The 24630-nt window shown below is 39.8% G+C and overlaps 1 protein-coding gene across 1 annotated transcript; it reads left to right on the top strand.

Annotated features, from left to right (window-relative positions):
* Window positions 1-678: 678 nt before the first annotated feature.
* Window positions 679-24198, top strand: TMC3 (transmembrane channel like 3). Its single transcript, XM_075159945.1, has 22 exons — window positions 679-1181; window positions 2463-2606; window positions 3829-3904; window positions 6890-6971; window positions 7686-7792; window positions 8813-8911; window positions 9004-9146; window positions 10603-10750; window positions 11685-11728; window positions 11887-12034; window positions 12823-12932; window positions 13088-13166; window positions 13658-13903; window positions 15465-15593; window positions 16266-16333; window positions 16565-16693; window positions 17523-17633; window positions 18166-18291; window positions 19657-19735; window positions 19933-19975; window positions 21618-21915; window positions 22663-24198. Exons 1-22 carry the CDS (start codon window positions 1072-1074, stop codon window positions 23501-23503), a joined length of 3360 nt encoding a protein of 1119 aa, XP_075016046.1. The 5' UTR covers window positions 679-1071; the 3' UTR covers window positions 23504-24198.
* The last annotated feature ends 432 nt before the right edge of the window (window positions 24199-24630 follow it).

Here is a 24630-nt window from a genome sequence, read left to right as displayed (position 1 = left end):
AATGTAGAAATGCTGTCCTTATTTAAGGATGGAAAATGAGGCATAAAAGTGCAAGAATTTGCCTTAGGACATACAGAAAGTGAGAGAGAAAATAGTTACTTAATTACGGGGTCCTCAAGCTCAAAGCACCAGTCCATTTGTTGTCTTCTAAAGTGATTCTCTGTTAAATATAGTATCTATTAAATTAATTTTGTAATAAAATTAGTTAAGTAGTAGAACTGAAGAAATGGGAAATGAGCATCAGATGGTAATGCATTCCAGTGTTTTAGCTCTAAGGATAACCATTATTATTATCAATAATCTAGTTAATGCTTATTGTAAATGCTAAAGATGATACAGAAATTAACGGAATTGAGCAGAATTAATATATTACACCTACCAAGAAAAAGTGAATTGCTTGGTAATCTGTACTCATCTGAATAGCAGGTATTTTGGTTACCTCCAAGAGAAAAGCCATAAATTCAGGTATAACGAATGGAGGTCATGCAGAGAGGTTGGGGCTGGGACCCAGGAAAGCAGCAACCACACATTCTGTCAGGGCTATCCTCCGGGAGAGGATCTGGAAGTCCTGTGGGAGAATGACGTTGCATTTTTCTCTGTTAGTCAAGGCTAAAATGCAAACTGTCTTGCTTTACTCGAGCAATAACATTCTCTCAAGCGCGTGAAGCAAAGATGTCAACAGTATGTCCAGTGCATTCATTGGAAACATCACCCAGAGCAGGCCAGCGTGGTGCAGTGGGATGGCGCTTTGAAGGAATACCTCATCCATCACAAGGGAAACTTGGCTCTGAATTAAGGACTGCAGCTGGCCCACCCTTGGACTCTGCTCCCCATCTCGCTTAAAAGCACCCTGGCAGGGGCTGCCGCGCACTGCCGCTTTAAGGCGTGCAGGGTCCTCTCGGCTGCTGGAGCACCGGGCGCAGGCAGCAATCCTCCGCTCCGCAGGGCTCACAGTCGCTCGCTGCTCTCTACTTAATAACGTTTGGCTGCTTACAAGACATCTGACCAGCGAGCTAAAGGCTTCCTTCCAGCGCGGCAGAGTTTCACCTGGTGCGGGCGGCAGCCGCCACCATGGCAGCAGCGACGGGCTCTGCTCCAGCAAAAACTGCCAAGTCCTGCAAAAAGTATCGGACGGTGAAGCGACACGCCGGCATCTACACCTACCAGGAGCCGCCCCACAGGTAAGAGACCCTCCTCTCTCCTGAAGTGCAAATCTGCCTTATCTAGCATGAAAGTGGGATCTTCTCTTTTACTGTCATTTAGACAGAGTGTGGTAACATGGAAAGGAGCGTGAGAAAAATCACTCTTCTCTCTATATTCAGATGTATTTCAAACCTCTTTGGTTTTTTATTTTCACAAGTCATGTTTCATACTGCAACAAAAACATTGTACGTAAAACAGGGTAACTCCAATGAGTTCAGGGTATAGCAGGGTGAGAAATCTCTCTATGCTTTTCCTGTGTAACTACGCATTTCCCTTGAATGTCCCCTGTGACCGAGGGGACAGGACTGTGGACCGATGGATCAGTGGTCCGATGAATTAAGTCCTTTGAATGTTCTTACAAGGCATGGTTTGGGTTATGATTTATTTCTGAGTGATTAAAAGGTGTTGCTTTTTCAGCAAAATTGCAGGGAACTTTTCCCACAAGTACATAGCAATGCAACTAGAAAACTTCCTAGCTGGTGGTTGTTGCAGTCGTTCAGATCTCGTCATTCCATTTGGGGAAAACAGTCACCACAGGTTTTTTAGACCTAGGCCTCTGCAAGAATGAATATTGCTGCTGTTTCACATACAATATGCTGTTTCAAACAGAGAACTGAGAGAGCTGTAGCTTAGCAAATATGGTGACAGCATCAGAAAAGATGATTTAATAATCATCCACGGAAATCTGCATCAAAGCACATGAGTCTTTTTACAGGGACGAGTAATTCCTGGTGTGTGGGGTCCCACGCTCCCAGCCCCCTCTGCAGGGAACGGGAACGAAGGGCAAGCACATTCTAAGTATCTGTTTCCCCCATTCTAACAAGAAAATATTTTATCATTATTACAATCAAAATAAAAGGCTAACACCACGTGGTGAATAAATGAATGTTAAGTGCTCTTGCTGGAAATGTTTAGACAGCACTTTCCAGAAAAATATACAGTGTCTTGCTAGCGTGATGTACAAGCTGTATGGTTGGAAACACTCGGAGAGGAAAGACTGGGATTTGTGGTAGGGAGCGGAGATAATTTATGACTGAGCAGCCAGCAGTGGGGAGGAAAAGAGGCACAACCTGGAGATGGGGAAAGTATCCAAATTATTCATCAACTTTAAAACAATAAGGTCATGCGAGGTCCCTAGCTCACTGCTGTTATATTGCTCTAATAGGTTAGATCCTGTGCAAACCAACAGTTTGCTGGGGATCTGAATGGGAATAATTTGTCTTGTTTTTCCTCTCGTGGGGTGCGTGCCGGGCTGCCAGCAATTCGGACGATGATATCGGTGAAGAAAAGGCTGAGAGCCATGACCCAGAGCAGATCTTTCAGAACATCCAGTACCAGAAGGAGATTATGTCCAACATCCGCTGCCGGCCGTGGCCGATGAGGCAGAAGCTGAGGGCACTCAGGTAAAGGTGTTTGCACGAAAGCTTTCAGGCTCACTGACTGTGAGAGTGCTTCCAGCCTCACAAGTTTTTCAGTGTAAGCTGGAAGGGATTGTGCACAGAAATGATTACGAGCTGCTAGGGAAGCATGCCATGAGGATGCTCGCACAAGATCTGAGAGCTGGCTGAAGGCAGCAGCCTCGGGGTGGAAAGTGCAGGTGAAGTTGTCTCCAGTGCATGCCTGTGACAGCCACTGTTCAGAAGAGAGAGCAACAAATCACGCTTTGGCTATTAACTATTAAAACAGTGTGTCAGCTATTAAGTGGTCTAAGGAAAGGCTGTTGGTAATGCTTCGTAATAAGTTTTTAAGCTAAATTGTCTCACTGTCCCAAAAAGGAAAAACAGTCTGCTGTTTTCCAAGTAATGGCATGTGACGATTGCATGGTATGAGAACAGAAGCTGGTCATAATATTCAGGTAATATATTGTAAATAGCAGTAAATACTGGACACTGGTAGGTTTAAAAGGTACTTCAGTGTAGTAATAACATGTTTCACAGCTTAAGATTGCAATTATTATATTCATAATTCCAAATTTACAGTGAAAGGGTTGGTCCCTAACTCTTTGGGCCACCTGTCTAAATGGTGTCAGGTCTTTCGCAGCGTGATCAGTGTGGGGCTTGCTTTATTTTTCCTTTTCATCTGGCATCTTTCTCTTAAAACCCTATACGATGCTAGGATGGCATTTTAGTCATGAGTAATCCCTACCAGGAGTAGAGCCCTTGTGTAATCTCGGAAGCAAAGAGAGATTTTTCTCTCTTAGGCAGAGTCTGTGACTTGCTGCCTTCCTGCTCCTGTTGATGAGGTTTTGGTGGTCCCCATCCACCTTCTGCTGAGGTCAAAGACTGCGTGTGACCAGACGAACACGCACCTCTTTGCATCTCACAAGAGCGCTACACCGTATTTGCAGAAGAGGTGTTAGTATCCACATAAGATTAATGGGGATCTTTTTACTTTACTCATTTAGGTTGTGCCAGTTTTCTCAGAGAAAATTCTCAGTGGTTTTAAAGTGTCAGTAAAAACCTCAATAAGAAAAAAAAAAGCTTTGCCTGGTTACGGATTTTATGGTGAGACAGTCCACGATAGTATTTCAGAGCATTTGGCAACTTTGCTAGTTGCTGCTTGTGCAGAATAAGGGGCTCCGAGTAACGGGATCAATGTAAAATAAACTTCCACCTTCTTGTGCAGGCAGGCAAAGGAGATCGTGCTGAAGTATGAAGGGAGGCTCACGAGAACAAGAGGCTACCAAGCCGCTGGTGCAGAGGTACGGCTGCTTTTTCTTAAATTACAGCTCTTTTCTATACCAATAGTCATCTGCAGTTTTCATTCACAGAAGCGTATGTTTGCTATGCAGTCCTGATCTCCAACTCAGGAACTCTGCAGAGGGAGGAAAAAGCAGTTAAAAGCTTCTTTTTTTTTTTTTTTTCCTATTGTGAATTTAGTAAGTACATTTTTGCAGACTAATTTGATGTGTCGACGGATGGATGTCCTTCTATTAATGCCATATAAGCTTCCTTCTCAAATAATCTACAAATGTTGATGCCTGCTAGAGGGGGTGATGGGAATGGGATACCAACAACACGATGCCAGTATTCTCAGAAGAGCTATTTCACCAGACTCTGGGGCCACAGTTCAATAGTTTAATATGAAAAATTCATTTAGCTTTTAGTTTGGAAGACAATCCTACAGTAGCTTATGGTAAATACATTGTTACAGAAGGTTTTTGCTTGCATAATACTCAAAGAATTTGAATCTAATCTTACCAAATCTATTTACACTGCTGAAAATAGACCCTGGCCCTAATTTCTGGAAATTAATAACATGTAGGAAACTGTCCTTAATATGCAACCAACAGAGAATAGATCTTTAGTCATCCAAGCAGTCAAGAATATTTTTGTCATTATAATGAGTAGGCTTTTAATGAGTAACTTACCTTAATTCAAAAAGGCAGGGTTGTAACAGTAAAATAGAACACCATGTATTTTATTCACGTGAACAAATGAAAGGCTGCATGTGTATCTGTTGTTCTGTGGTGTTGGCCCACAGCAAAGGTTAAAAGTACTACTTTCCAAGGTAGGAAAGAGTCATTTTTCCTTGTTCTGCCTTTGCATGTGTGGCAAATGCAGAAGTAACAAATGCTGTTAAAATAAATACTGGTTTTTGCCTTTGACTTGAGTGGAACTAGGATGTGAGCTAGAAAGAGAAGTGCTAAGGGTCTGCAATACATGTCAGCAAATCAGAGATTGGGCTCGTTACTTGTTCGTATTCCCTTTCCTATAAAAAAAAGGAGGCTTTCATCTTAGAGTTCACAATGAATAAAAGTTTGTATCTAATCTAATTGCCTCTATTGTGTGTATTTGCTTGAAGATATTCAGCACAGGGATATAATTCAGCAGTTAATTAGCACCACTCATTATGTGTAGGGGAACTGTATTCTTTTTTCCTAGCACAAATTAGGGAATATAGCCTTTACATCAGGGCTAAATTCAGCAAATGCAACAGAATGAGCTGCATTTTTTTTTTAATTGGAAGGGCTTCATTTTCACATATTTTCTCAGAAAATAGCATGGTGACCAAGGAGACAAAAATTGTAGCACAGCAAAACAAGCATCATCAAAATTAAGAACTCAATGGTTGAACATGTGCCAAGAATAAAATGCAACTTTAAGTGTATACATTTTTAAATAAGTTTTTAAAATTGGCAAAATACACACTGTTCGTAATTGGACAATCCATTCATGCTATTATTTATGAAAATTGAAGTTAAAATATCTTTTACTGTTTTGACACTGAAAGCATTTTTCCTTTTCACTTCAATTATTTTATATTTGCATTGTATTTTTTTACATTTGCAATTATTGCCAGATGCCCATACTCTGGATTCTAAGAGTATAAATTATCTGTTCAGGTATGCAGTAGGCAGGAAAAGAGGAGATGCTATCTAATTATAATTTTAACAAATACTACTCCTACATGGACACCTCTGTATACTTTATAAATCTGCCGTACAACTGGCACAAGCTGCTTGATTCCCTTCTCAGCCTTGTGAACCCTGTTTTCAAATGAAAGTTGCAATCCCAGCAATTCCCACACAATTCACAGCATCTACAATTTCTTTGTTTAATAAAAGTACTTCCCATTCATGCAATAAAATACCCATACCACCATAAAAATTAATTAACTGCGGTCAAAGAGATTGATGATATATTCAGTAATTAAAATATTATTTACTCCTCTTTGGTTTTACGAGATTAGATTATAGGATATATATTGACACTGCTGCTGCCTAAAATATAGGGGTTTTTTTTAATACCTAGCTGTACTAAAAATACTTTATAATGCATGATACACGAATATTATTTTTCTGTTGATACTGCAGAGTTATATCTCTAATTCAACAAATCAAAAACTGCACTCAATTTTGCACATGCAAATATTGTTTCTTCTCCCACACGCGTATGCACACCCCACTGCGTGCAGGAAGATGCTTTCCTCTGACCATGCAAAAAATGGAGGTTGAATAAAGACTCTACAAAATATAACCACAGGTTTTCTGCAGGTGTCAGTTGTAATACACAGACCTGACAACACAGTAGTTGAATTTGCTGCTGCTGAATACAAAAGCTTATTTTTCCTCTAAGAAAATTTCCTCTAAGGCATTATGCTTCTCTTAAATTTGAAGTTAGTTGTCTGTTCATTTGTTTGTCTAGAAATCAAGTTAATTAGGTGTAGTGCAGCGGGATCCCCTCATAAATTACAGAGAGGCCAGGTGCCCCAGCAATACCCAACTTGGATGACTTCTGCTGCCCGCAGCCGCTGCCTGGCCCTCCTCTGCAGTTCCTCCCCTCCGCAGCCCCCAACCATGGAGAAGGCGACAGGGAATAGCGCCCGTTGGCTTCCTTCTGTGGGTTCCTCACAGTCTTTATGTGTAAAAGATGTAGATTGGTGGCTCCTGACTGTGCCCTCAGGGGTGTATAAAGGGTGCTCTGTCTCACCTTTGTTGGCATCTGGCTGGTAAGCAGAGTCAAGGACTCCGGTGACCCCCATGTTTTATGTGTTTCTAAAACCCACCATGGTTTGCTTTACCCACCTTACCCACGGACATGCTCTAAGATCTTAGTAATTAGTGTTTGTAATATTTCTTGTGATACAAGATGAAAGAGACATGAGCAAAATACTCTGCATTTCTATTTTTTATTTTTTTACATGCAAAAGTGTCATATTTCTCATTTCTCTGTTTTCTTCTCAGCTTTGGAGGAAGTTTATTCGACTTGCATATAATTTTGTGGTAATCTTTATTCCTTGGGAAATGAGAATAAAGAAAATCGAGAGTAAGTATAAAGATTTAATGGTATTGAACAGTAAAGCACTTGCTAAAATGCTTTAGCAAAAAGTCTTAGGGTTTATTTTTGAATTTACTGAATTAAATAAATAATATTTGGGAGAGAGTTAAATGCAAACTTTCAGCTGTGACGTTTTCATTTAAAACTTTGCTTTTTCCTCTTTTCCTGTTGCCTTAGACACTGCACAGTTCTCATTTATGGTCTTAGTGGGGGGTAACTTTTAAAAAGTCAAACTTGTCCCATTGTGGTTCTGAAAATGCAGCAAGATTTGGTTATAGTTTATCACAGCCCATGGGGCAGCATCCTCGGGCCAACATCCCCAGATCTGCCCAGGGTTAGGTGTGGTTGTAACTTGTGTCACCAGCCCTTGAGTCTTTGAATTGAATTAAAGCAGCCCTTAACACTACATCAGCAGTCAGGTCATACCTCTGTGCTTCAGTGGTAAAGGAAACGGGATGCGTGATGTCACCCAGCTTAGCAGCTTCTTGCGTAGATGCTGCTGGTAGTCATGAGACTTCCCCAACAGAGTTTGTGTTGGAATTGTATTTTCCTCAATGACATGTTAACATTTTGTCTACTTTGCTGTATGCCCTGCCTGAATAAGAAAGGTTTTTGTTTTATTATTCAAATAATATTTCATGAATAAATGATATGAGCTTTTATAGACTGTGGAACTCAGATAACTATTTTCTGCGGTTTAAGGTCATTTTGGGTCTGGAGTTGCCTCTTACTTCATCTTCTTAAGATGGCTATTCGGAATCAATATTGTACTTACCATAATGACAGGAGCATTTGTAGTCTTACCAGAGGTAAGAACACGTTGTTAATAGTTACAGAAAAATGCTTACTGTTGCGCTTTCCTTTCTGAATTAAACAAATGCCACACTTAAAGGCATACATCAATTTGAAACGTACAATTTAAAATGAATTATTTAAAATAAATTCCCCTATTAAGAGTTTTTTTTCTGCCAAAGGATAAGAGATTTTTGCTAATAGTGTTAGAGATGATATTTTGTCAACATGGTACTAATGCTTTTACAGAATATGTTTGTATCCGATTACTAAAATGGAGAACGAAATCCTAAAAGCTGTAGTTGGTGTTGAGTACGCTCAAGTCCCGTTAGTGTCATTTACAGGCAGAAAAACATAACATCCCTCTCCAGACTCTGGATTATTGTCCGTTTGAAATCATTTTCTGGAAGTTCTGAACAGCCACAACTTTGTTTAGTTCTTGCATGCGAGTAAGGCTATTTGTTAACTTTGTTAAATTATTCATAAATATTATTTTGCCTCACCTAACCTGTGCTTTAATAACATTATCAGAAAACATGGGAGTATCTGATTTCTCTTCTCATTGGCTAAACTAAAAAAAAAGTAAGTACTTCCCAAACAAACAAAAAAGTAAACTGAAATAAGAAAGGTATTCACTTTCATTTTTTAAGGAAAAGTAGATTTAATCTTGAAATACCATTTTGAGATCAAACACTGTCATATTTAATTTAAAAATGCTTAAATTAAAACAAATATAACTTTTAAAGCTATTTTGTTAATGGTTTCAGTTGATCTCTCTTAATTTCTCAGCCATTTTGAAGCTGTCTACAGAGCAATAAGTTTCCTCGTAGGTAGACCACAGATAGCAAAAAACTCCATCTGGTCTAGTCGAAAACGAATGCAGGATTTCTCATGGAGTTTCTAGTTTAGGATGAGGAATGACCCAATACTCGCTATCCTGACAGTATCATCCGAGCGGGCAGCTCTTGGTGGGTTCTGCTGTGCAGCCCCAGGTCAGACGGGCTCGCACAGCTTCCCAGACCTTCTCTCTCTTCCAGCTACTGGCCGGAGCACCGTTCGGCAGCACAGTCAGCAAGACCATTCCCAAGGAGCACATTGCATCTGCTCAAGACCTGGACACCATCTGGTCACTAGGGGCAAGACTAAAAGCACTCTTTATTGTTTCGCTATCGCTATTCTGTTGTAATCGTTAGTTACTGCTCTTACTTACGGGCTCTGGTCTTTGCAGGGCTACCTCCAGTACTCTGTTTTGTTTTATGGCTACTACGGTCGTGACAGGAAGATTGGGAAAGCTGGATATCGGCTGCCTCTTGCCTACTTCCTTGTTGGAATGGCAGTGTTTGCTTACAGCTTCATCATTCTCTTAAAAAAGTAAGACTTCCCATTTATTGCTGTTCAGAAGCTTCTGTGTTCAGGCAATCGTTAATGGTGTATTTATCCCATTTCTTCTGTATTTATTCTGCATAGTTCTATTAAGCTGTTCAAGTCTGCTAATATCAGGGAGGCAGACTGAGTTTAATTCTAGCTTGCTCTTTATCTTGCTATCATTTATCTTTGCTCTCTCTCCAGTTTCCCAGTCTATAAAAGGAGGGCAGCACGAAAGATGACCTGTGGGCTTTGTGTTTGTATAGCGTAAGGTCCGACACTCACGGAAGTCCTTTCTGTTTTCCTCTTTTCTGCTATAAATATTGCTATGACAGAAATTTATATTTTAAGTGTAATGCTTTCAGTGTTATTATTCCCATCTATTGAAATACAAACACAAAAATTCCATCCTAGATGTAATATAATATCATTTGCACTGTTTCAGCCAGTATGTGGCATCCCATTCGAATGTCAGCCTAATTTCTTTGCTGTCGAAGGGCCAGGACTAGGAGTTACTTAGCACAGAGCAAGACTGCTTGCACTGACCATAAATCCAGGAATGTGCAATGCTTGGAGAGGGGCAAGGTCACTCTATCCTCTCTTGATTTGCTTTTCCTTCCCTTCTGGATACCTATTTATCCAGCACAGTGCAGTCCAAGGACATTTTTGGCGCTGCCTGTAACAACTCTCAGCTTTGAAGCCAAACCTTCCCTTTTCATTTATTTTTATTCTACCTGCTGGTTTGTGCCAAGGGTCGCTGATATCTGCAGTTGCTGGATATGATTAGCTCTTCTCCTTCTGACTTAGCTCACTGACTCTTTGCTTAGCTGCTTACAGTTCCCCTTTTAACATTGTCCTTTTGGATGCCCTTTCTTTCATAAGCTATTAATCTTTATTTCATTTCTTACACTTTGCAATGTTCTGCCATCTTGCCTATCTGAGATGAGTAGGTGGGGGTTTCTTTCTTTTTCCCAAAGCCTGTAAAACAGCAGTGGGTTTCTATTTGACAATAGCATATATTTTGAGGGTGAAAACAATACAGAAAACAAACAGATCTTGTGCATGATCACTAGTTTTGCCTAGCTTGTAATTACAGTAATAGTGATCTTAGTGGTAGTATCTTCCAGCTGCGTCCTACCTGAAGATCATAAAACTGAAATATGTTTAAGTCCACAGCTCTAGTGAGATTTATTTGCTTTATTTGTCAGCTATAAAGAATGTAAATATCAAAATGCCCTTCCACAGTGAGTCACTTCTGCACTAGAATGAAAGTGAAGTTCATGCTTTGAACTTCACCCTCTTTTATTTTCTTCAGAAAACTGCCAACGGTGACAGTAATTGCTGCAAACTTTTGGTAGTTCTAAAGGTGTAGACATCTGAAAACTATGAACCAAACCAGTGATTTCCTTCATATTCATCTTCACACATTAACAACAGTTGAATATTTCTTATTTTTTTACAGAATGGCAAAGAACTCAAGAATGAGTTTAGCAAGTGCCTCTGATGAAAATTACACTTTCTGTTGGAGACTGTTCTGTGCTTGGGACTATTTAATAGGAAACCCTGAGGCTGCAGAGAGCAAAGCTGCTGCCATAGTTAATAGCATTAGGGTGAGCAACTGACCTTCAAATTATTTGGAGTTGATTTGTTTGTTAATCTGTAAGCTATATAAGTCTTTCCTCTCACTCCCTTGCATTTCCTATTGTTTTTTGGTATTCATTTAGAGATCTGTTTGCGTAGGGGAGGGCTGGTGTTGCATCTCTGTGTGGTATTGCAGTCACACCATACTTGCTGACACTGTCACTCTGCCCCAGCAAGGCCATTGTGTTCTTCTTCTTCAGAGTTTTATTTAATGCCACTCTATGTGTGACAAGAAGTTAGATAACTAGAAACAAATTTGCTTGTGATGCAATTTCATTGAGTAATAGAATCAAATTCATGTTAACAATGTGAAAACACTCATTTATTTCATCTCTCCATAACAAATGGCCTAGGGACATCTTACAGCTCTCTCAATATTAGAAAATTGCTTTAAATACAGATGTTTTCCATTTAGAATTTAAGAACAGATGTGGTTTTCATCAAAAGTAATTTATTTCCCAAATTTGGTGTATTCTCATTAAGTCATTGAACAAAATTACTTCAAATTGTGTCAAGGATAAACTAATAAGCTATGATACTTAGTTATTTCAATGACTGAGGATAACTTTTGACAGTTCTGTATTACATTACTGACATATGGATTCTATAGGCACGTCCTGCAAAAAGATCCGGTAGTGTAAACCTCTGGTTGTACCCCAGTGAACATGCATGACTGAAAGTGCACAAGTATTTTATTACTGTGTATTTGTTTCTCAGAAATCTCCTTCACTATTTAAGCTCACTTATCACTCCTAAAAAGCTATGCAGGGCAGAGAGGTATTTATCTACTTGCACTTCCAGGATGTGAAGTTTTTTATTAGTATACTTGATACCTTCTGTGAAAGATATATGTGTTATTTTTGTGGAACACTATTAAAATGATAATGCTGTGTTTCTTTCAAGGAAGCTATATTGGAAGAGCAGGAAAAGAAGAAAAGCAAAAACTTGTACGTATATAAGATCAGAGACACTTTTCAAAGCACTGTTTCAATGCAGATAGCAGTGCTAATCTGCTTGTCTCGTACTTCTGAAAACCATGTTAGAAAAGAGCCCTGGTGTCATAAGACAACCTACAGTACTGGCTGTGTCTTTTTTTTTTTCCTAGGGCAGTGACTATAAGCTTAAGAATTATTGCAAACATCCTTGTGCTTCTCTCGCTTGCTGGAAGTATTTACATCATATACTTTGTCGTGGATCGATCCCAAAGGTTAGAGCGCACCAAAAAGGAATTGACTCTTTGGGAAAAAAATGAGGTACACTGTCTTTATGCCACCTCTATGTTAGATGCAGGATTATTGTCTCGGGGCTCTCTGTGGCAATAGTGTGCACCGAGGTGTAAATCGCAAGAGATTAGCCAGGAGAAATGAGGAACGAGAGGGCAGAGTGGTGGTTACCTGGGTCTGGCTTCGCACACTTGCTCCCTCTGCTCTGCAGCAAGGTGTTAGCAGAGCTGAAGTGGGCAGGGGGATGCTGCAGGTCCTCATTTCACAGAGACTGCAGTTCTAGCTGGCCCCTATTTTGTGAGGACAAAGCATAAACTCTCCTGTCACTTACAAATCTCCTTTTGTGCCCATGACTAAGCTGAGTGAACACTGGGCCAACGGACTAGAAAGGAATCAGCTTTGACAATAGCTGTTGATTTCAGCGGGGGGATACTGAATATTCTGTGAGCACTTCCATCCAGAGGAGTGAGTGGATACTGAGAGTAGTAAGTGAATAGGTATGGAGAAGCTACTCATCCATCTCAGAGGAAGATGCTGGCTTCATATTTCCCACATGTTAAGTTTTTATTTTAATTAATGAAGTAGTAACTTTAAAGCTACAATGCCTGGAGTAAAGATTCCTGAATGGTATTCCAGATTTATAATTTTGGATCCTAACTACTGTTATTACTAATGTCAAGAATAACTTGTTAAAGCATCTCCTCCAAGAAAAGCAATTACCAAAGCACATGCATCAGCAGTATTTCAATCAGCACTCAAGGTACGACAGAACATCTACATGAAAAGCTACAAAAGTGCTGTGTCTCCCTGTTCTGTAGGTAAGCGTAGTTGTGTCACTGATTACAATGATTGCACCCTCTGCTTTTGAACTTGTGGCAGCTCTGGAGATGTATCATCCAAGGACCACTCTTCGCTTCCAGCTTGCCAGGTACGGGCATTATGCAGCGTAGAAAATATGTGGGGAGAAAGGGAGGAAGAGATGTGTTCTGGTTGCATGTTTTAGTTCAGCCAAACCAGAGAATGTATGAGAAGTCAAAGGGATAACGATGCCAGTAACCCATATCTTATTCTTCCTGTTTTCAGGGTTCTTGTTCTATACCTGGGAAACCTCTACAGTTTAATCATTGCTCTCCTGGATAAAGTGGACAGTATGAGTGTCACTGTAAGTTTAACTTGATGTTTTCTGATGTGTAAAGCTTGTAGACTTTATAGACAGAATTCCATTTATTGTAATAGATATGAAGTCAGACAAAAATTTGTTTGAAATGGATTAAAACATATTACAGTTTGATAGGATTGTAAAGTTAAGTTTAGTTTGTAATGTTCATTTACAACTACTTGTAGTTTTTTTAGGATAACTGGATCCATTTGATTGCTGATGTAACACGTTAAATAGATTTCTGGGCATTGCTTAAAATCAAAAAAAAAAGCCATCACTTCAGGCCAAATATTTCCAGCTACCTAAAATCAGCTTTCAGTACTGTCCTTACAAGTTCCATCTGACTCCATATGTTCACAGCTACTTAACAGTCACCTAACTGCTGCTTGAAAAAACATGAAGAAATGCCTCTATGTGTGTACGTCGTAGAAGGTACAGACATCTGCATGTATGTACAGTTGAAAAAGTAGCTTTCGGGACATTTATTATTTCAGGACTCTGACGTTAACAACAATGCAAGTAATTCTACCAACTTCTTAGCAACCAAAATTTTTTCTAAAGAAGACAATTTATCTACAACTATTCCTGATGTACAAATTAAGAGAAACGGCACTGTCACATTGGAAGAGAGTCGCACTCAAGGCTTGACAGTCTCTGGCTCACTGGTTAACAAAACAGTTTCCTTTAACTACAACACCCAGAACCCACAGGATCAGTGCTGGGAGACGTATGTTGGTCAAGTACGTAATCGTTTTATTATGTCATCAACTTGTTCCTAATCCACATTTGATAAAAAATTAAAATCATGTTGTGCTGTGTTCAATTTTAGAGCTTTTCTTTGTCTAAATTCCAGAATTTGGCCAAGACTACACAAAGTGATATGCTCACAGACAGAAGCTTTGTTTTTTGTTCAGTACCTACAATGTGTTTAGTGTTGTACAGATGTTCTTTTGCCAGGCTTCAGTCTCTGTCTTCAGCTCTGCACAGGCAGATCTCTACAGGTGCGTGATAGAGATCCTATTTTAATAGGATACATCCTATTAAACTTATACAGAGAAACATGACTATAAAAATGTATAAGCAGTAACATGCACCCTGTGCAGATTCAGATTGCTGCCTGGATGGGTGGGGATGCAGACCTCAGCCAAGCATGAGATTGCGCTCTTTGTTGTTTGTCTCTGAAGTCTCTACTCCTTCTGCCTTGGTAAATCACTAGAGAATCAAGTGTTCTTCACTTCTTCAGAGAGAAAGAGAACAACAACAAAAGGTTTTAAAATACTGTCAGTTCATACGAATGGAGCCAGTTGGGTGGCAGCGCCATGTAGGCATGTTCCCACAGTCAGGCTGCAGAAAATCTGCAGACTTAATATGACACTTTTTGCTTCCCTACGTGTGAAGCGTACATCATTTGTGGACTTTGAGAGACTAGCAGTGGCACTAACACATACAGAGAGAAATTTTAACCAGACAAAATTCAAAAGTTGTCATTTGATCCCGATGTACTTTGGTCTCTGTCAGTGTTGCGCTTATGCCTAGGCCACTAGATTAAGAATGATGCTAGCGTGCTTCTGACTTGCTGAGCTCCTTGTTCCAGAGTGAGCAATATTAAAGGTCTTGTTTGATTGTCTGGAGCAAAAAACCCTCCTAGGTTTATTAGTGTGACTTCTATTCTTGTATGCCCCTCTCCGTATTGCACAGTCGTCAGGAAATTTTTAGAATTGGTGTTCACGGGTTTTTTGATTGTTTTTTCCCCAGAATGGTCTAGAAATGTTTGGAATTGAATCTTTTCTATTTAATCGTACGTTTTTAAAGCTCAATTAAATATAGGATAATCCCATTCATTTGTAAGCACTAAACAGGTCTCTTTTACGGCTTGATGATCCTACTGCCATTGGGTTTTGGTTCTGTATGAATAATAAGCATTTCTCATTGCGAAGCACTTAGCAAGTATGTATTACAACACTGGGCATTGGGTACAATAGAAAAACCAAACCGTTTCAGTTTATCTAGATAAATTTTCAGAACAGCCATTAAAAAGAAAGCTTGAAACCATCATGACCAGAGTTTTATTGCTGCAAGCAATAGAAAGCACATTGGGAGCTTGATTGGAAGCTTGTTGTCTTTGCTAGAACAAAGACAAGTAAGGGAAAAGCCAAAGAGAAAAAGCTTAAAAGGAAATAATTTATATATTCAAATCATATTTTATCAGGATACTAAGCTTGAGCCAAAATACAAGTACAAACGTGAAAGAGCCGTTTGCTTCCAGGATGACTGAGTATGTGTGAACAACATGTATTTCAGGAGATGCTAAAGCTTTCAATTATCGACATGATTTTCACAGTCGCAAGCATCCTGCTAATTGATTTTTTCCGTGGACTGTGTGTCCGATATTTAAGTGATTGCTGGTGCTGGGATCTAGAAAGCAAATTTGTAAGTACAGTCTTTATTTTATCAAACTAAGATGCTAAGGGTAGGTTCCTTCCCTTAGTACTGAACGTCCTTAAAGCCTTTCAACAGATAAATAATTTCTTGGTAACGCATATCTACAAAGGCACAGCTCGCACTGAGTTCAAATTGGAAGGCACAGGGTAAATGCTGAGACTGGATGTTCTTCTCAAACCTTGTCCCATGGCCATGGTGCAAAAATCTTTGTCCTTCCCAAAATGAGATCATGGAGCAGTCCCAGAATAAAAGATGAGACAGGAGGGTATGGAGTTGCTCCCCACATCCTCTTTTCTGTAGCTGTAATGTTGATCCATAATGTAGATAGCAGTCCAAGAAACAATAACCAAAAGCATATAGCCCTTTAAGAAAATTACGGTAAGTAATATTTGGTTAGCAAGAAGCTGTTGGCATGAAAGGCTGAGGACTGTTCTTTGTCCTTAACCAAAGAGGTGAAGTAAACTAGAGAGGAATTAGTTTATTTAATCCCCTGCTGCAGAGGAGGTTTTACTGAGTTCCCACTGCCTGCCAAAGGTTGGTATTTGATCTGGACGTTCAGGCTATGTCCTGTCTGCAAACTGATTCAGTCAAATGCTTCTAATAAATGATCTGAAAAAAAGATTAAGACAAGGTATTCATCCTACACTGTGTTTCTTGTAGCCGGAATATGGAGAATTCAAAATTGCAGAGAATGTATTGCATTTGGTCTACAACCAAGGAATGATCTGGTATGTAGCCCATAAGCGATTTTTCTTGTCCTTTGTTGGCTGATTACTAAGTCAATCTGATGATTTCCAATGAAACCTATTCAAGTAGGATATTCGAGTCTTTTATACTGTATTATAATAAGAGATTGTCTGTTGATAGTAAGCTGCTGTTTACCTGTTTTTTTCATAGTTCTTTTGCTATTGAAATTCCTTCTGGCAGCACTGAGCACTGACATGATATTATTTTTCCAGGATGGGAGCTTTCTTTTCACCTTGCTTACCAGCATTCAATGTTCTCAAGTTAATTGGACTCATGTACCTGAGGAGCTGGGCTGTGTTAACGTGTAATGTACCACATCAGCAGGTTTTCAGAGCATCTCGGTTAGTAAAAATAAGAACAAAAGATAAAGAATAAATCAAACGCAGACAATGGAAATGTCTTCTGTGCATAGGAACAAAATGACAGGAGATTTTACCAGTGAAAGTTGACAATCCAATTTGACAGTAATACTGATAGCAAAGGTCTGTTAAAAAAACATAGTTACTGAGGAACCGGAGGGTTTGTAAAGCGGAGTAGTTAAAGATATGCAAGAACTGAAAAATATGTCAGGGAATATTCCTAGACCAATATATGTGGCCTAAAATAAATGCTTTGCTTCCATGCAAATCTGATTGAGCACAATAACCTACATGTGTTAACTGTTGCAAGTCCTATTTCTTGATGTTTCTTTCTTTGAAAGCTATGAAGTATCTGCTTTTGTCTGTTGCATTGCACAACAGATTTCCCGATTTTTCTTCTATCATGATGAATATCTTAATTGTTTACTCAAAATGGAAGTAATTTAGGACATCTTTAATTTTTAAGAATCAGTTATTTCTAACATGTTTTGAAGATGACTCAACTGCTGCCACTGTTCTTTTTCTCCCCCAACACAACCGGGCAGTAAGGTCAGTTTTTAGAGAAGGGTGCTATCAACAGTTCTCTGGCTGCAGCAGTGGTATCTGGAGAGCACTGCAAATAGGATTTTGAGCATTAGGAGTCTGTTTAAATTGGCTCTGTTCAGACTTTCTAATGATAGCAGAATGAATTTAATCTTTCAGAAATGTAGATCTTGAACTTGTTATGTAGATACAGACTTGCACCTTTTCTGTTGCCTCTTGTTTTTCTCTCTGATTAGTATAATCTGAAACATGTTACGCCTTCTTACAGATCCAATAATTTCTACTTGGCCATGTTGCTGTTCATGTTGTTCTTATGCATGTTACCAACAATTTTTGCTATTGCCCGATATAAGCCATCTTTAAGCTGTGGTCCCTTCAGGTAAGTTATAATGGACTAATGAAAATTGCAAAGATTTTATTTCACTCTCTCACAATAAATTAATCAGATTCAATAATACCCAAATCACTGATTAAAAAAAAAAAGTTGATAGACAGGACAATGTTTTTCTGCTGTCAATGTTTTCCAGTTTAAGATTTAATTAGATGAATATGTCAATGTTCTAAGTGAGGCTCGACGTTTTGCTTTATATACACGGTTCAGGTTTTTTTATGTTTACATAATGTAACGTGTGACCGAGCAATCTAGCACACATCACTGTCTTGTGGCTCAATTCAAGCACCCTCCAAGCTTGGCCAATGCGTCTGTGCTTTGGAAAAATTGTTAAAAAGCAAATAATGAACAAGTTGCTTTTATCTTTTTTTTTTTTTTCCTTTCACTATACTGCTCCAAAGTAGTTTTGGATGAAACTCGAAACTCTTTGTTTATTCAGTGCAACACTGCTTAAAAAATTGAAGTACCTAGGATTTCTTACAACTTAATTTTACCTACTTTTTTTTCCCCCCTCTTGTAGTGGACAAGAAAAAATATATGATATTGTTTCTGAAACGATTCAAAATGATTTTCCCACATGGTTCAACACAGTGATTACTTACATTAGCAGTCCTGTGGTTGTCCTCCCTGCACTACTACTTTTATTGTAAGTACTTTGGTTTTCACAGGCAGGTTATATTGATGGTATTAATACTGGCCTTATCTCTGGAGAGTCAAATGTTGATACTGAGGAACAAACACTGCATTATTGTAATTTTATTAAGCATACCTGAAAAAAAAACACCTTATTGAATATACGGTATATGGATCAGACAGGAATGAGAATATGTTGAAAGGACTGTCATCACATTTTCAAAAGGAATTTCTTGTTCTGGGATACTGTGTTAGAGCAAGTTCGCTATATTGCGTCAAGGCTTGCAGTGCTGCTGCTTCCAGGAAGTTTTAAGATCCTTCTTCCCTCTCAAGAGCTCCTCAGAAATTAATTTTCCATTTCCTTATGGTCATTAGTTCAGTTTATGACTGTGAACAGGGCTCAGTCTATCATTTAAAGAAGCTACTCAGTCATCCTGATTTCTGACAAGATAAATCAATTATCAAGGTCTGCTCTTAAGTGTTAATGTAATATAACTTGCTGCAGACTTTCCAGTGGAAGTCCTTTCTTACTCTAGTTTCTAACTAATTGTTCACAGCTGGGAATTAATATTTACTTTGAGCTGTTTGAAATTCGATTTGCTTCTATGAAGTATCGCTTGTCTTGCATGTACCTTTGTATCATTTTTTTTCCCTGTAAACTACAGACGAATGCAGAGTTTGTCCACCAGTGGGCTTTTCAGACAAATCAGAAAGACCGAAGCAATACTTCCTATTTGTAACTTTTTCCTCTAAGGTCCCAGCCATGTAAATATGAACATATTTACAAATTTAAGTAGATCTATTGACTGCTTCAAACTGATGGCTAAGCACATATGTAAATGTTTGTGGTATGAAGTCTAGCTATAAGAGTTTACTTCATCTGAAAGCCAGTGTAATCCATTATGTCAGGCCAGATCTGATCTCGGCTGTGCCAGTGTAAACAAGGTGTTATTCCAGTCAGTCAACAAAATTACATTGGTATGAGTGTGCAAACTCAGCTGTAATTCTGGTGCCTCTGTTCCATAACCTTGGACTGGGAAAAAAAGATGAGAAAATATTTATCAAAATTTTAATTTTGAATGTGTCCAGAATTTAAACAAAAAAAAAGCTAGAAATGCACCCAGGGTTACACGCACAATGAAAAGACCTGCAAAAAATATAGGCACAATTAGAACTGCTGTTAAATCTGTTTTCAGTGTCATTTCTTTCTTTCATGTATGTTTGCTTTAAAGAAGGCTATGATCCATTATCGTGGTATAAAGGAAATGCTACAAAGCAGCAACTGAACCTGTACATCATTTTGATGACCTATAAACCTTCAAAGAGAAAACTGTCAAGAATATTTGAAGTGACTCATAATCACCTCTTTTACTTCTAGCATGCTAATCTATTACCTACAAAGTATTGCAAGATCATTAAAATTCACCAACAATCAACTGAGAATGAAGATCCAAACAGTAAGTACAGTGCAAAGCTTTTTTACATGCAATTTGGTGGGTCTTCAGTAAAGTACTAGCCTAACCAAATCTTTAAAGCCACTTTCAGTGTTTCACAATGTAAAACCAATCCTGTATTTTTCACCCTTACACAGCAGTGGATTTACTTTCTAATTCATAATAATTCACTGCTTCTCATTCTTCTGAATGTATTTTAGGAAAGAACTGAAGATAAGAAAAAGGTGGTTCAGATGGCAGTAGGTAAGTTGGTGAGCTTTAGAAATGACACTATTAATAAAGCACTTGGATGCAAAACCATTTTGATTTCTCATACACGAGAAAGTTCAACTACATTTTAAAAACTGTATTTCCTGTAGAGTCTTCCTTTTAGATGTTTTTTGAGCTCAGTTTGGCTTAATCTTGGCAACACTGAAAGACAGGTTGTGTAGTTTATACCTAAATTCTGCTGGGATCTTTGGACTGGGTATTTTCCTGCTTTTACCACCAACAGGGCAGAACCTGTGTCGTGGTTTAACCTGGCAGGCAGCCAAATACCACGCAGCCGCTCACTCACTCCCCCCACCCCCAGCGGGACGGGGAGAGAATCGGAAGGGTAAGAGTGAGAAAAACTCGTGGGTTGAGATAAAGACAGTTTAATAGAACAGAAAAAAAGGGGAAATAATAATGATAATGATAAAATATACAAAATGAGTGATGCACAATGCAATTGCTCACCACCCGCGCTGACCGATAACCAAGTAGCGATCGGTACTTCCTGGATCACGCCTACCATTCATATACTGAGCATGACATCACATGGTATGGAATACCCCATTGGCCAGCTGGGCTGGCTGTCCTGATTATGTTCCCTCCCATCTTGTGTACCTAGCTCAGTCAGTAGGCACGGGAGCTGTCCTTGGACTAGGAGGGCACTTAGCAACAACTGAAAACATCAGTGTGTTATCAGCATTCTCCTTCTACTAAATCCAAAACACAGCACTAGGAAGAAATTTAACCCTATCCCAGCCAAAACCAGGACAACCTGGGAGGCATCTCTGATGATTCAAATCATGTCAGATCTTGCATAAAATTCAGAGGCTAGTAGGCAGAAGAGGAGGAAGGGAATGGCCCCTATATTTTGACCTGAGATGGTTGAATATTTCATCAGCAATGAAAAGATTTCAGATGTAATTTTCTACTGTGCCTGAGGGAATTTGAACCTGCACCTTCCACTTCCCAGATTTTAGCAATGAGACGCCACAGAAAGGATGTCATCCTTCTAATACTTCCCAGTGAAAGGAACAAGTAAAAATTTGCCAAACCAAAGAGAAGACATGATTCAGTAGCCTTATGGCTAGATCTCAATGCTACTGTGACCCCCTTATAGCTCTCCAGTGGACACATAAATGGTGAAATACCTGATGTATAGCAATAAAGTGATCAGGAGAGACTACTATGGGCACTGACGTATGTGTCCTAGCTGGATTTCCTTTGTTAGAGAAACCAAATTCAGTTTTTGGCTGTGACCAGCACAGTAACCGCAGCCAGTTCGCTGAATTAGGCCGTCTTCATATTGGAACCGGTGTACATTGTGAACAAAAACAGGGCTCTTGAAAAGAGACATTGGCTTGTTGCCCATTTTGGAATCCTACAGTGCAATGTCTAGTGTTTTTTCTATGTTCCCCAATACTACATCTGCCATGGACCGTAGTATGCTGATCCACCGATCCTTTATCACCATGTCTCCCAGTGTGACAGCAGTTTCTCTTTTCTGAACACAGTGGGGTTCTGTTAGCATTGGATCCCCTGACTGACTGAAGGGTGAATTTCAGCTGCTGTATTTACACAGCAGCTTCTAAATTTAGAGACCTGGACAGTTCCTGTAATAATTTCTGTTTTCTAGCCAGAATCCAAAATATGGATGGGAATGACAAGAGACCAGAGCAAGAAAGTGATATTATCAGCCAGGAGTCTTCTGTTCGGTCCTCAACTCCCCGAAAGAATGGCAGTGTCTTGAACTTTGAATCTCCTGTGAGCAAAGGCACCAGAATACAAACCATTTCTCAGTCTGTGCCCCAAACTGTGCCCTCAACTGATGTTGCAAGACCTGTCAACGCAACTCCCACAACTTCAACCTCTTTAACGCCAGCTCCCTCAGTATCAAGTGTACAGAAACCGAGAAATGATCATATCACAAACAGGCAAGACTGCTTTGGTTTTGAAATGGCATTTCTTCCAGAAGCTCCATGACATACCTGTGCTTATTTACAAAATAGCTGTGTATTCAGACTGCTGGAGCAGTAAAAGAGCTGAGAAATTTTTTAAAAGCAGATTCATTCGTGGGTACTATTCAGATTTCTGTTGACACCACCTCCTTTACTCTCCCTTAATTGAGATAGGATTATAAAACTTCTGAAATCATGTAGTTGATGGATTTTACACATAGCTCAAGCAAAGGTAAAAACTAAGCTTCCCCTCAGGCATGTAACTAAAATAGTTCATGCAGAATACTGTTTCCATGAACAAGACAAACACAGCAAGAGTGAAGGAACTCTGTGCAGAATGCCTGTGCAGGTCTAGTTGTAGGACAACCAGTTTTGGACATCAGCGGACTGATGCTTTAAGCTACCTGTTGTTTTGTTTCCAAGTGATCAGATTAAAGAGCATTTTTAAACCGTTCTCAGAATAGCAAGAAAACAGAACAGGAATGTAACTTGAGAGGTCAATTGTCTGCTGCCTTTTCCCAGGGAAGAAAAATATACCTCCTAATTTCTAGGCTATGTTTCTCAAACTGGTCCTAAAAATTTGGAACAATGGAGATGCTGTAATCTCCACCCTTACAATCTAATGTTTGACTTCCAGAGCAATGCATTTTTAATATGTTTTAATTACATTAATAGATAAGCGTCTATCTCAATATTTCCTTCCTTTTTTTTTCCTTCCTAAAGGTACCCAAGTGTTGTGCATGGGAGTGCAAGTGAGCTCTGTAAAACAAAGCCCTACACCCCAGTGACTTTCAAAAAGCACACTGAAGATGTTCATTCTGAGCCTCTCTTCAGAAAAGGCATTCGGCAGGTAAATCCAGATGCTCTTGGGGCAGGGGCTCCTGTTTTTGTGGGACGTAGACCATATGCTACCAGGTATTTTCTTGTTAATGAAAATGAGTCCCGCAAAAAATCGTTCCGTTCTACCTCCCGACTGCAAAGGCACTTCAGAAAGGATGAGTCGGGAGACATTATCGAGTTGTATCCACGCAATGTCAGAAGATACGTGGTTCGAACACCACACCAGATGTATTCCCCTCATCCCAGTGAAGATGAGGAGGATGAAGAGGAACTTGAGAGAGAATTCATGAACAGATCCCATCGCCCTCACTCACTGTCTGATCTTCGCCCAGCACCACGATTTTACATTGGGGAACGTACTGATGGCCACATTCTTATGAGCAAGGATCTAGCCAGAGTGCATTACAAATCCTGGGATGATGGTTTTGAGCTAGACCTGGACAGGCCTCCATATGCTTACAAGAAAGTGCACCTGAACTACCCTGAGCCACGTGTGAAACCAAAATCAAAGCAAAAGCTGGAGCAATCTCTAACAGAATCTGATTCCGTTTCCATTGAATCCAGCAGTGATCCGCAGAACAGCAGCAATGACCAGTATATCCAGGTCATTCATAGCAAGGAGAAGTATCCGAAACCTGGGACAAAACTCACCAAAAAGAAATCAAAAAACAGCGTTGATCTAAATATGTCTGAGCCTAATGAACTGGTATGCTCAAATGTCTGAGAAAGTGTCCCAACCTTTCTGTGTTTTGAACAGGTGTACGTGCGTTTGTTGTACTTGCTGTGCGAGGTCTATCCGAATAACTACGACATAGGTTTTGCAACAACGGTGCATGCAGTCATTCGAGGTGGGAAAAGCATGGTTAGCCTTGTGTTTTACTATTAACTGTACCTCGCTTTACTATCGCAACTGATACGTTGCAAAAATTTGGAAGAGAAATTATTCCAATTTATTACTTACTGTTACGCTGTTTAAAAAAAAAAAAAAAAAAACCAAAAACGAAAACAAAACCCCCACCCCATCGAAAGCTATGTACTTGGGGCACTTTAATTAAACCAGTACAAAAATATGTCAGATGAGGCTCTCTTTGTCTCTTTGACACAGTCACAGCTAAAGATGCTTCCACTGAATAAATTCAGCAGGAATCAGCTTCCTACAAATAGAGTTGCTACCTATAGTATAACTTATGACATCTTGACATGCCTAGTTTGAATATGGTGTGGCTCAAACAAATCAGCAATAGGTTAATACCAGAGAACAGCGAGATTCTTCAGTGTACTGCATGGGCAACTGGGTTATTTGATCATAGCAATAGTCTTCTAGATGAAATCCTAGGTCTTCTATTAATTTTCTGGTCAGACTCCTCAGCCCAGCCTGCGATGAGCTTCACTGCAAGACTCTGGAACACTTTCTGTCCACGGCCTTTTAAAAATTTGCTGCAATACTCCTAATTTAATTCTCTCCTGTTTTTCGCACACCGTTGCAATTTTACTTTCAATTTACATCTTTAGATGCTGAAGATTGCTCTTTGTTTCAAGTCATTTGTATTACACCGGGATAAAAGAACCGTTGGCCTTTAGCCAGAACCGTGCTGCCTCCTCCCATCAGTTCCACCGCGCCCTGCTGCGCCGTGCCGCCAAGGCTGGGCGGAGGACAGACCTCTCCCGCGGTGTCCCGCCGGCCGCCCCGCAGCCCCAGGCCTTGCAGGGGTGTGCGTGACCGGCCGCCAGCGGGCATGGCTGCTCCGCAGCCGGGCTGTGAGTGGGCGAGCGGGGTCGCCCCATCTGTAGGTAAGAGAAGAGTAAAGCCCCTGGCCTGGCTCCCCGCCGTTTCTGAAGGCCAGAGGCGAT

Source organism: Calonectris borealis, chromosome 11 (genome assembly GCF_964195595.1).
Source record: "Calonectris borealis chromosome 11, bCalBor7.hap1.2, whole genome shotgun sequence".
In the NCBI taxonomy this organism is placed as follows: Eukaryota; Metazoa; Chordata; class Aves; order Procellariiformes; family Procellariidae; genus Calonectris; species Calonectris borealis.
The sequence above is the reverse complement of the archived record's forward strand: the minus strand, read 5'-3'. Positions and strand labels throughout refer to the sequence as shown.

What these genes read in the sequence shown, in the direction of transcription:
- TMC3 (XM_075159945.1), top strand. Translation starts at nt 1,072, where the DNA reads ATGGCAGCAGCGACGGGCTCTGCTCCAGCAAAAACTGCCAAGTCCTGC. An exon ending in ACCAAGCCGCTGGTGCAGAG is followed by an intron (nt 3,905 to 6,889) that starts GTACGGCTGCTT and finishes TTTTCTTCTCAG; the next exon opens with CTTTGGAGGAAGTTTATTCG. An exon ending in CAGGTTTTCAGAGCATCTCG is followed by an intron (nt 16,694 to 17,522) that starts GTTAGTAAAAAT and finishes GCCTTCTTACAG; the next exon opens with ATCCAATAATTTCTACTTGG.